Source organism: Setaria italica, chromosome V, assembly GCF_000263155.2.
Source record: "Setaria italica strain Yugu1 chromosome V, Setaria_italica_v2.0, whole genome shotgun sequence".
Classification (NCBI taxonomy): domain Eukaryota; kingdom Viridiplantae; phylum Streptophyta; class Magnoliopsida; order Poales; family Poaceae; genus Setaria; species Setaria italica.
In genome coordinates this window covers 4993184-5006452 of record NC_028454.1, presented here as the reverse complement: position 1 = coordinate 5006452, position 13269 = coordinate 4993184, and the positions used below count along the sequence as shown (strand labels likewise).

Genomic DNA, 13269 nt, shown 5'->3' with positions numbered 1-13269 from the left:
CCCGTTTTGAAATCCTCTTATTTTTGTGACGTTGGTATGATTGCGTTTTTTCATTTGGGACCCTGCATTTATTCTCTAATTGTTAAACACTCCTTGTTGGAAGAATACATGACGTGTTTTATTTTCACTCAGTAGACTTTGCACACTGTTTTCTTAAATATATCGTTTGTAGCTACACATTAAAACTAATAGATTGCAAAAAGAATTAAATATGAATATAATTATACAGTAATTTTACAAATAAACATATTTATAACATAATGTAGGAGGTCATGGCTAAAGCTCTGCCAGTATATTAGACCTTTCTAAATATAAAATAAAAGAAGGTAGAATCTAAGAATAGATGTTGCACTCACTTGAATGGATGACGATAGCCGGGAGCACAGTGAGAGTGACCTAGCCCCTTTTTCGATAATAATAACATAACGTAGGTATGTTCCGAGGTGGAAAAGTTTGCACTTTACATAAATAATTTCTTTCTCCAGTTTAAATTATAAGTTGTTTTAGTTTTATCTTAAATCAAGCTTCTCCCGTTTTGACTAATTTTATAAGAAAATATTCCCTCCGTCCTAAATTACTATTCATTTTGGATTTTGTAGATACATAGATTTTGATATGCACCTAAACATAATATATATCTATGTGTATATCAAAAGCTATGTATCTAGAAAAGTCAAAATGAATAATAATTTGGGACGGAGAAAGTATATAAGTAACTAGTTTTACTAGATAGATCAAGAAATATATATCAAAATAACTAGTTGTTGCAGTGCACTCAATATTTATTGCTATGTTTGGAAGAGATAAAGAAAACATCTACTCCCTCTGTTCTAAAATGTAGTCGTTTTAGCTTTTCAAGAAGCACCTAAATATAGATTTATATCTAAATACATAACAAAATCTATGTATTTAGAAAAGCTAAAATGACGGAGGGAGTAGCTAGTACTATCTCCATTCAAAAAAAAAATGTTATTTTAGTTTTGTCCTAGGTTGAGCTATATTAAGTTTGTCCAAATTCAAATTTGTAGAAAAAGGTGTCAGTACTTACTATACTAAATTTAGTATAATTAGTTTCGTCAAGTATAATTAGTTTCGCCATGAAGCATATTTTTATAATACAACTACTTGGTGGCATAAGTGTTATTTTTTTAATAAACTCGGTCAAACGTAAATATTATTTGATTAGGAATAAAACTAAAATGACATTCTTTTTGGTACATATATGTTATTAAGTATTCCTTTGAACATTCAAAGTAACTCGCTCAAGTTAACTGTTCAGTTTACTGCGCAGCAAGCATAACGATGCAGGGCTGATCCTTCGGACATGTATTTGCGTCACCTTATCTCAGAATGTTCATCTTACACTCCCAGGGAAAATAAAAAGAACACTTTTCAGCATCAATATTTGCATCAGGAAGCACTGCCACAAGTACCAACACATCAAACAACTTATAAGAGACCAAATTCGAACAGTAAAGCTATGCTATAAATTATAGTATAATTGAATTGATTTTGAACCAATAATTATGGGCTCTTAACCCGATCAAAATATTAGCAACGCAGGGCTACAGTGTTGTGCTAGTTAAAGGCCTCTCAGAACCCAGCCAGTTGCCAATTTCTAGTACAAAATTCCTATGTGTCCTAAATAAGATATGTAGCTTCAGAGTACCAGCTCGGTGGATTATTTTGGTGGTCGGTTTAGGGCAGTTGAGCACCATCATTAGTCCTGCACAATCTCAGAGCTTCAGGCGGAAAGAATATGCCAAGAATGTGGAAGTGTGTACTCTGACAGCTTATTTGCAACTGTCGACTTGGGAAAATTGTCCTTCAAAGCTACTCGTCAGTTTCTCTGCAGCTGCTTCTACCCTCTGGTTATCCTGAAATTAAGAAAAAAGAATTGTGTAAGAAAAACAGTATTGCATGAACTCAAACTAAAGCAATGCGTTACTGTAAACCTTAGACTAGCTGTTCCTATTTCAGCTATGAGAAGGTTCAAATGTAATTCTGTGTTATCAATTATGTCTATATTTTCATTTGATGATGTTTACAGATTGCTTTGCTTTTCAAGTAACTGGGTGTAACTGCGTACATTACTGCAATGCTACTTTATATGAGCGCTTAAATGGTGCATTAACCGAAATCATCCTTAAAATGTGTAGTAACGAATAGATGGAATTTGTAAATATACTAGTATGATCATGTGTGGGATCGAAGTAGTCATCTGTACAGTCCAGAGAATCCATCATATACCTTTCCAGTAAGATTTACAACCAAAGGACCAGCTCTAGATATCCGATGACACCCTGCATGAAATGTCAACCATAAAGTGTCACCAAGCAGATCACAAGGGTACATAAGCTACACAAAAAACAAGGGGATCCTAGATAGATCCCCTCAAGAATCATACCTATGTAAACATCAGAAAACTCTAAGCACAGTTTTGCAAGAACCGGAGCAATTTGAACCTGAACAAGCATACAAGTAAGTTCACATTAGACAAGTAATGAATTAATGATGTATTCTAGAAGTGAAGCCTTGAATGATAATATTTGGGGGAAACATGAGAATATACATTAAATGCAATTCATGAATTATGACTATGAAATTATCCAATGAGCCAGTATTCTGTTATAAACCTCTAGAAGGTATCATCTGGAATCATAGGGCACTCTCATTCCCAAAAAGGTAAAGAAACATAGTTTGGAAAAATAAAAATATTTAGCCATGAACATAATGCTCTATTAAAATCAGGATAGACAAGAATTGACTATAGAGGACATTTAAATTTTCTACTTTAAAGGTTAATGGCTAGTGTGGACTAAATCACTTGATTTGAAGCAATCATTTGCAGGGAAAATTTGCGCATGTGTTTCCAAGGATAGGCTTTGAGACAAATGGGCAAATCCATTATGGCAGGGAGACATACATCTGAAAGTGTAGTGCTGAGATGCTTTGATACAAAAGGTTTTGCCTGCACTAATCCACTCTCCTGAGTGTCTAGAAGACAATCCCACTCAGTGTCTAGTTCATCCACATTGGTTGCAGCAAGAGTGATGACATTTCTGCATTTGATCTGCATAACGGGAAAAATATATAAGGCAAATACAAACAAAATTGACTAGAATCTTTGAAAGCCTGCACAGTAAGAACACTACAATGATATCTGTAAGAATTTTTTCATCAGTTGCTGGATAAAATGCCATATTTTACATTCTTGCATGCCTCATAAACTTCAAAGATAAGAGTGGATAATTGGATATCATTTCTTCATTAAAAAAATATAGGCACTTAACCGTTACTGCCTCAGAATTATTTCATAGCACCTAGGTCCGTAGGAAAAACCCAAAAACATGTAGCTTCAGAACACATGTAAATGCACCAAAACTACATAACATACCAATGGTAATGGTAGCGTTTTGTGATGCAATAATTCAGTAATACCTTCTGGCAACAATGCCATCTGAGAAAAAATAGAAAAGGAGTTAACTCATAAAGATTGCAATTTGCTAGAATAATCACACACAATTGCAAGCCAATATACATTCAAGAAATTTAATACTTGAAGTCCAGATTACCTCATTTCGATCTCCAGTGTAATTGTTTCCCATGAGTTGACTAAGATAATCCTCAAACTCTTCATCAGGAGCCTATGCTAATGCAAAGCACAGATAAGTTGATACCCGGAAATGACATTTTATCAAGTCAAATTATGAAATAACCATTTGACGCGTACAACAATCCACAGTTATGCATGACGGTGACTGGGAACATTTTACATCTCATAATGCAGTCACAACATGGCTTTTTGGTGATAATAATGCAACCCTATAAGTAGCACAAGCTTTTTTTTCCTACTATAAAAAATGCATAAATACTACAAACTGCCATTTTTCCAGCAAGATAATGTTATTGAACGCACCAGACGAACTCCAAATGCTTTCGCCACACCAGCCAAAGAAACGTCTGAATGTAGAGGCCCAAGTCCTCCAAAAATAAACACCTTAAATACAACATGAATTTCATTACACAACTAACTTGAAAACTTTATACAATTGAAAGCCTATAGACACTAACCATGTCATCCGTAGATTTACAACGTTCAACTTCTTCAGCAACAGAATCAATCTGCAAGGACACAAAGATATATTCTGCTAGATTACATGCCTGGAAAATGACATGGCAGTAGCAGCTAAATAGAATAATTTAGAACCAAACCGCAACAACTATTCAAGGCAATGTTAGCTGGGACGATCATACCTCATTGCGAACAACTGCTACATGAGAAACCCGCCAGCCAATTGCATGAAGCTTCTTGCACAAGGCAGTTCCTAGTTTATCCTCAGTTGTGCCAAACCTGAAGAACCAAAATGGATAAAGTTCAAGGTTAATAAGGAGAAGATTTCCACATCCATCAATGAAACAAAAAGGATTTTCAGGAAAAGCGACAAAATATGAAGTAGTGTGGCAACATTAAGTTCTCTGGCATTATTAAATAACCCAATAACTTGTATATCTCGACTTCGAAATGCCTGGCTACACTTTGATATGAAGTAGTGTGGCAAAATTAAGTTCTCTGGCATTATTAAATAAACCCAATAACTTGTATATCTCGACTTCGGAATGCCTGGCTACACTTTTCTATCCTGAAGTGTCCAGATTATCAATCGATATAATTCAATCATCCATCCAAAAAGAAATACAAGAGATTAAAAGAATTTGCATGGTTGTGACATAAATTTCAAGAAAAGATAAAGATCCCAGATTCTATTGCTACCAAGAAAAACTACTCCAAGTGTAAAACCTGAAGCATAGCAGAATTACATCCCAAGTGATAACTAGAAGGGATCACTCACAATATTTCATCACCGACTATAATGATTGATGCTGCACGTGAGACCATATGCTCTCCCTCAATATTGCTCATGCCATTGCTTGCAACAGAATTCATTTCTATTTTGTGATTGGTCTTTTTCGTTCGACCAGCTCTTTCAAGCCTTCCATCTGTTAGCATGTATGCTGGTCTGAAGCTTTTCTCAGTTGATGAATCACTAAGAAGTGCATTTGGAACAGTATCATGTATGCTCCCAATGGAAGTATACCTGAAATCAGAATAGATGAAAGATGTAGGTCACTGGAAAGTGAATATGAAAGACCAGAATACTTCTGTAGTGGATTCGCAAAGTGAACTGAAATCCAGAATAAAGGTAACAAAATTGCTCATCCAAAGAAAGAAAAAATCCTTTCAGAAAATATTTTTTAAATCAATGCATGGTAACATTTTTGACCCCAAAGGTATCAAAAGATCTATAGAAGGTATGCATACAGGAAATTAGAACTGAAAAGTTTTGAACATAAGATAAGAGCCTACCCTTGATCATAAAGGCTGCAGTATTTGACCTTACATATTAAGAGAAAAGACCAAACATCCCTGGCACAGAAAATAATTCTCCTTAGCATCTGAATGAGCATATTAGAAAAGGCAAGGCATGATTTGTTACATGATCAGGAGAAAAACCTGTACGACCAATCCAAGATTGGATTCACCCTCATAAAAGGAGGCCAGCCAGGTGAACTAGGAGAGAACTGTTCTTGACCAACCTATAATGTCAAAATTGTGTTTACTCAAATGTCTGTGGAGATACCAACTGTAAGGAACTGTGAATGCCATGGGCATAATTATTGCACATAATAGATACAAGGGGTTGTGAAGAACAAATGAGCAATGGGAAAAGACAATTACCGCATTTGGATCACCAATTCTTGTGCCAATAAAAATTGCTTTGGTTGGCTTCTCTTTCAATAGGCCTTCTAGACCAGACTTGAAATCTGATTGGATAGTTTCCAGTGGTAACCCATAGCTGTGGAGCGTGCAGAATAGAAAGAATATTCAATTTGGCTTCTAAAAATAGTGGATAAACGAAGGGTACAATTAAGCAAATCTTAGCCAGATCTTACGTTGAGACAGTCTCATAAGTGAATGAGTTAATTTCAGGGAACGCACAAGGGCTTTCGAAATAGATGGTACGCAATGGACAGTTTTTAACAGCATCCATTTGGGCTACATCAACAGAATCCTTCTTGTAAAGGTAGTAACCAGCCCGAATCAAATGCAAGAGCACCTATTGACACATAAAATTGGCATTGTCAACTTACCAGGACTCCAAGAGATATTAATTGACACTGAGCATACAAAAATAGGATGACAAAAAGAGAGCATAGAGATATTTACAGTTGAATCCTTCCCACCATTAAAGCTGAAGGCTACTTCCTCAAACCTGTAAAGTGAAACTGATGGGAGTTAGACAGCAATGATATTCCAAAGTGAAACTAATGAGAGTTAGACAGCAATGATATTCTTATTCATATTCCTATCAGCCACCAACATCCAATATTAGACACATGGATTCTTTCAAGGAAACACAGAAAAGGCACATTTTCTTTTCAAATTTATTGAAACATTTAACACAGAATAAAAGGTGGAATTGATTAGCCATAGACTGGGCGTAGATGTAGCGAGAAAGAATATTTTAAGAAAACTGTACACAAGAATAACAGCTTCATGTTAAGATTACATCATAGACCTGCACCATGGGTTTTATACCCCCTACGGTGCATTTTGGTTTGATTACTGTACCTCTTAGCAACTTAAGTGATAACATCAAAACTGTTAACAGCATAACCCCACATAAAATTGTTTCTACACACTTTGATCCTCAGAAACTGGCCTAAGAACAGACAGAACAACCTGAGAGAACTGCAACAAAAACAATGTACCTACTTTCTGGTGCTTCAGGACACTGACTGGGACCCGTCTACTTCAACCAGTGCTCTAAGGCAATTGTTTACAGTTATCTGCTAGCACTGGTTTTCCACCAGCCAGTTTTGGGTGGTCTTGCAATCCCAGTCGATATATGATGAGCAAATAGTCAGACAACAATTGTGCAATTGATTAAGCAACCTTGCCCGATATGTACTCTTTCATTGCTGGTTGCTGCAGGGGGAGCCTAAGCAGAGAAACAGTGACATAGAGACATCTGCACGTTGGAACCCAACGGCTGCAGCTCCAGGCAGTTTGAGATCTACTCCGTCAGCACGCGTCAAACTCGACGTTCCCGCGGACCCATCTCCCGCCGCCTCCCTCCCCAAATCCGAACCCGCGCCTATCCCTCCGCCGGATCAACCAATCCAAACGGCGAGCCAGAACCCGGACCGATCGCACGCGCGAAGAGCGCCCGCGCGCCCTGAATCTCGAGCTCCCACCCCCCACTGGATCGTCGCTGAACCAGCGCACCTCCTCCGTCGCCACTAATCCAATCCGCCCGCCCCGTCTCAGAAGGTGAAGGAGGGAGAGAGCAGGGGGGAGCTTACGGGTAGAGCGCGAAGGCCCGCTGGACGACGTAGACGGCGTTGGCGTACTTGGTGCGCAGGCGGCGGTCGCTGCACCCGCGCACCGCCTCGTCGATCTCCATCCCCCCGTTACTCCTCCTCCTGCTCCGGCGAGGCGGGAAGCGGCTCGGAGCGGGAGCGGGAGCGGTTGAGGAACGGTGGAGGCGTGGGTGACTCGGCTGTGTTTTGCTTGGGAGAGGGGGAGCGGGGCCGCGGAGAGGGACGCCAAGGGATCGGCTAGCAAGTCGGAGGGAGGAAGCGACTCCAATCGAGGCTGCTCCGCCCGCGTGGATAGACTGCACGTTCCGGATGCTGTGGGATCTTTTTCTTGTCTTCCCGGGAATTTTCCTCCCTTTTTTCTCTTTGTCAGATATAACTGGCATCGCTGTGGGCTCCGTGGTGATGTCGGGGCGCTGACGTGGTGGAATCGTGTCGTCAGGGTGGCCCCGGGTTCTGCTACGCGCGCTAGCCGGCAGCTGGCGTTGTGCTGACGTGGTGGAACGGGACCGTAGAGGCGAGAGGTTCTAGCGGAAGGCAATGGGCTGTGTTCTCTCTCTTTTTTTTTTCCTTCCCTTTTCTTTTTCCAAGAGAGAGGATAACGCTGACGTTCGGCTTATTTTCCAAGAACCTGCAGTCTATTCATCGACTGTTGTATCATCTATTCATCTGCCTGATTTTGAAATATCTTTGTTTTGACCTAAGAGTAAGTAAGTACGTTACTTCACCTTAGCAATCTCATAGGTCGTCTCATGCAGTGCACATAGGATTTTTGCTGATATGAAGGAGAGAGGGTGAGGAGAGAGAAAGATATCGTTGTTTCACGAAACAACCGTCTCATAGGCTAGATTTTAGGATTATGAGATGACTACTTCACCATTGTATGAGTTGTGGTTGCCATGCAACTTATAGTATTTTTTTCAATGCACAAATTAAGGAGATAGAATTATTATGAGACAATTTAAAAAGACAAATTAAGGAAATAGAATTATTATAGAAACTGGTGGAAATGGAGGTGGGTTCAACTTGGAAGAGAAAACCAAGTTGAGAAAATTCGAAGCTAATATGATCCTGATGCAAAAGGAAACAAAAGCAAGGGTGCTATGTGAATAGAAGTTTATCATTATATATGGGCACAACCGGCTCTCAACTCCAAGTCAACTACGAGATTAGTTATTTTTCCAATGGTTTCTTCTCTCAAGTGGCCAACAGTTTTAGTATAATTGATAACTAATGAAAATTATGAGTAATGAGGTGGTGGGGGATTATATTGTTGGCAACTTGCCTAAATTGTAGGCAAAGCTAGTAACTTCACTTGAAAAAATGTTGTCCATTAGAAAAAATATTAAGATCAATCTCAGTGGAAGTTTCATCAAGAATTCATAGCCATTAAATAACATACCACATCAGCAATTTTGCTGACGTGGCAATGTCATTATGAGGAGAGAGAAGAGAAAGTTTCATCATATGTAAGAGGAGTTTCATCACCATGAAATCCAGCAGGCACAATTACCAAGTTCTCAGCCTTGGTAACTGTACCATGAAACTATGCACTGAGACTGACCTAAGTGATACTACATCGTAAGCCATTTGTAGGAAATTGTTGGAAAAGATGTCATGTCTTGTAGTGTAAGTTTAAAATTAAGTGGCTTTAATACCTAATTTTAGTTTAAGATCGAATCAAAAGGATTCATGTAAAGAGTTTCAACGAAGTTCTAGCTCTAGCTCTATGGAAACATAGAGCTAGGAATACCTAGCTCTAAGAATTATTAGAGTTACAACTGTGCCAAACATGCTCATAGTATGTACTAGCAAACGGTGTAACACATGTTGTTATCTTTATTAGAGCATTCCCCCCCACGCACCCCTCAAGTTTAAGGGGTCTTTTCCCCGGTGGCAGGCTGAGCTCCGTAAAGCTAATTTATCCTTTTCTTTTCCTAGTCAGAGTGCTTTCTTTTATTTGTACTTAATTCTATTTTTATGCCACCCAAAGTACTTTCATACCATGTTCATTTAGTTTATATTAATGAATTTCTCTTTCATGGTCAATTCTATCTCATGTGATGGGTTCGGTTCCAAAAATGCAAGTGCTAGTCATTGTTTGCATGAATCCATAATTATTCTCAGTTTTTTATATGGATACCTTAATATGCTTCAGATCCTGGAAAGTCCTCTCATGGAATGTGAGGGGCAGCAATGCTGAGAAATAGTGGAACTCTATCAAGGATAAAGTTAAGGAAGTTGCTTGTGATATTGTTTACCTGCAAGAAACTAAGCGGGACTTTATTGATTCAAAGATTGTCAAACAGTCCTGCCCTTCTTTCCTTAATAAATTTGCTTACCTGCCATCAGTAGGGGCCTCTGGAGGCTCTATGATTATCTAGAATGGCTCCAAATTTGATGGAGAAGTAATCTTCCAAAATGAATTTGCACAATCTATTGAATCCACATCTCTACACTCAGGAGCTAATTGGATCATAACTAACATTTATGCACCGTGTACTGATGAAGGAAAAAATTTGTTTCTTGATTGGCTCAAAAATATTTCCATGCCTCATGACATTGATTGGCTCATTGTGGGAGATTTTAATCTTATCAGGAAATTGGAAAATAGAAACAAGCCAGGAGCAAACATTAATAATATTCTCAATTTCAATGCATCTATCAGTGCTCTGGGACTCGTAGAAATACCCTTAAAAAGCATGCGCATCATCTGGTCCAACAAGCAAGAATCTCCTCTATTAGAGAGATTAGATTGGTTCTTCTCCTCAGTGTCTTGGACTACAAACTACCCAGGTATAACTATGGAAACTTCAGATCATATTCCATGTATCATTACAGTGAATACCAACATCCCAAAGGCAAGAGTTTTTTGTTTTTAAAATTATTGGATGGCACCCAGATTTTATGGCAGTAATTCAGCATGGATGGTCTATTCCTAGGTCAAACTGATCCAACAAAAATTATCACAACTAAATTAAAGAATCTAAGAAGGGTACTCAAGGCCTGAAGAGCTACCATCTCAAACCTACCATCTCAAATATTAAACCCTTGGTGAATTTTTTTGATGTCATGGAAGAATACAGAGACGTAGCGCTACATGAATGGAATCTTAGATTTCTTCTTAACAAACAGCTAATTTCTCTCCTTGAGCAGCAAAGAATATATTGGAAGAAAAGAGGTACTATAAAGTGGGTGAAATTTGGTGACGGCAACACAAAATTCTTCCATGGCAATGCTACTATTAAATTCAGAAGAAATATGATCACCTCCCTCCAAGACACATAAGGTAACACTCATTTTGAACATTCTGTTAAGGCAGGAATTCTATGGGAAGCTTTTAAGGAAAGGCTAGGATCAACTGACTTTAATCAGATAGATTTTGATCTGACCTCTCTCCTCCACCATCATCATGATCTAAGTTCTCTAGAAATTGACAAGTAGTTAATGCACTACCACCAGACAAATCACCTAGCCCAGATGGTTTCAATACTGATTTTCTAAAGAGATATTGGCCTATCATTGCAGATGACTTTTATAACTTGGTAGCTACCTTTCATAATGGAGATGTATGTTTACAGAGCATCAATAGGTCTTATGTAACTTTAGTGCCAAAAAAGGAAACCCAAATTTTTGTGTCACACTTCAGACCTATTCCCTACTCAATTGTTCAATAAAATTGATCACTAAACTGCTTGCAAATAGACTTCAGTTGAAAATCTTGGAGCTTATCCATTTAAACGAGTATGGTTTTATTAAAAGTAGAACAATCCAAGATTGTCTGGTTTGGTCCTTTGAATATCTCCACCTCTGTCACCAATCAAGAAGAGAGCTGACCATTCTAAAACTAGACGTTGAAAAGACTTTTGATAAGATAGAACACAGGTTCATGCTTGAAATTCTTAAGCATAAAGGCTTTGAAGCTAAATGGATCCGATGGATGGAGAAAATCTTTAACTCTGGCACATCATCCTTCTCTTAAATGGAGTTCCGGGAAAAGTTTTCCATTGCTAAAGAGGAGTTAGGTAGGGAGATCCTTTACCACCACTGCTATTTGTTTTGATGGCTGATTTCCTTCAGAGCATCATCAACAAAGTCAAAGACCTTGGTCAGATTAACTTGCCACTGCCACAACAAGCTGGATCAGATTTCCCAATAGTGCAGTATGCAGATGACACATTTATAATTATAGAGGCTTGTGCTAGGCAACTCCAGGTCTAAAGGAACTTCTATCTCCCTTTGCATTCTCCTCTGGGTTAAAGGTCAATTTCTCCAAATCTGTTATGGTGTCCATCAATACTCCTGATGATAAATTAACAGCTCTATTAGAAGCTTTTGGATGTGCCATTAGAACTCTGCCCTTCACTTATTTGGGTCTACCACTTGGGTTAAGCAAACCCACAGTTCAAGAATTCATGCCCCTTATCAAAAAATGTGAAAATAGGCTACTGGTGACCTCTAGCCTGCTCAATCAGGGAGGTAAACTTACTTTGGTAAACTCTGTTCTCTCATTCTTTCCAACCTTCCTCATATGTACACTTAAGCTCCATATCACTATCATTAAACAACTGGATAAGTACGAGAAATATTGTCTTTGGAGAGAATGTGATCTGAATGCTAAAAAGCCTCCTAAAGCTGCTTGGACTATGGTTTGCCTACCAAAGGATGAAGGAGGCCTAGGAATCCTTGATCTGTTAGTACAAAATTAATTTTGAAGAATCTACACAAGTTCTTCAACAATGCTAATTTGCCATGGGTGAAATTAATTTGGGACAATCACTACAAGAATGATAAACTCCCTAGAACTACAAAGAAAGGATCTTTCTGGTGGCATGATATTTTAAAGCTATTGACTCAGTACAAAGGTTTAGCCTCGGCTATCCCTCAAAATGGCAGAACAATTCTGCTATGGGATGATGTATGGAATGGCTTAATATAAAGCTGGACTTCCTTGAACTATTCTCTTTTTCTAAAAATAGGAATGTATCCCTTATGAAGGCAGCCTCATTGGGACAACTCCACTCTCTATTCCATCTCCCTATGTCACAGGATGCTTTCCAGCAATACAATGTATTACAAGATAGAATTGTCAGCTGCAACCCAAGTAACAATGATGATATTTGGGTATATATTTGGGGATCTCGACAATACAGTTCACAGAAGGCATATAAGAGAATGAAAGGACATAGAGATATTCACCCTTCATTCAATTGGCTCTGGAAAAGTTCATGTCAGATCAAGCACAAGATCTTCTTCCGGTTACTCTTAAAGGAAAGATTAAATACAAGAGGGCTATTAAGACATAAACACATGACCATTGATGACTATTCCTGCATCTTCTATAATAATGTTGACGATGAGACAATTGAGCACCTTTTCTTCATTGTGCCTTTGCAAGAAGTTGCTGGCAAGGAATTTCCCTAAATATTCAGCCTCACATGCTACCCACCCAGATTCTTGTAGACCTCAGATTATAGATTGCAAAATCTTTCTTTATGGAGATCATCATCCTAATGTCATGGAACATCTGGATAGTAAAAAATAACTTTATTTTCACTCAGCAACAATTGTCAACTGCCGCAGCTCTGACTAATTTCAAACATGAGTTTGCAATGGTTATCCGTAGAGCGAAAAGTAAATATTTCCCCTCTATCCTAGAATGGCAGGATCTATATTTGTAATCTTCGTAGTTGCTGGTGAACGCCGCCTTCAGGTCTTGCCATGAGTCGATGGAGTTCTTCTCCAGTGATTCGAGCTATGTGAGAGGCACTGGCTCCATACACGTAGGGAAATAGACTACTTTGGTGTCATTGTTTCCGCTATCTGATTGGACTAACAACGAGTAGCACCAGAGCCATTGCACTAGTCTTGCTTTCCATCGTACTT

General features: G+C 38.5%; 1 protein-coding gene across 1 annotated transcript; it reads right to left on the bottom strand.

Annotated features, from left to right (window-relative positions):
* Positions 1–1456: 1456 nt before the first annotated feature.
* On the bottom strand, positions 1457–7670 carry LOC101755558 (FAD synthase). Its single transcript, XM_004967750.4, has 16 exons — positions 7369–7670; positions 6230–6275; positions 5956–6119; positions 5741–5858; positions 5516–5598; positions 5369–5428; positions 4854–5099; positions 4258–4354; positions 4075–4125; positions 3920–4000; positions 3576–3647; positions 3398–3460; positions 2927–3073; positions 2408–2465; positions 2251–2303; positions 1457–1877 (listed from the first exon to the last, which is right to left on the bottom strand). The coding sequence occupies exons 1-16, from the start codon at positions 7467–7469 to the stop codon at positions 1794–1796; spliced, it is 1524 nt and encodes a 507-aa protein (XP_004967807.1). The 5' UTR covers positions 7470–7670; the 3' UTR covers positions 1457–1793.
* Between the last annotated feature and the right edge of the window lie 5599 nt (positions 7671–13269).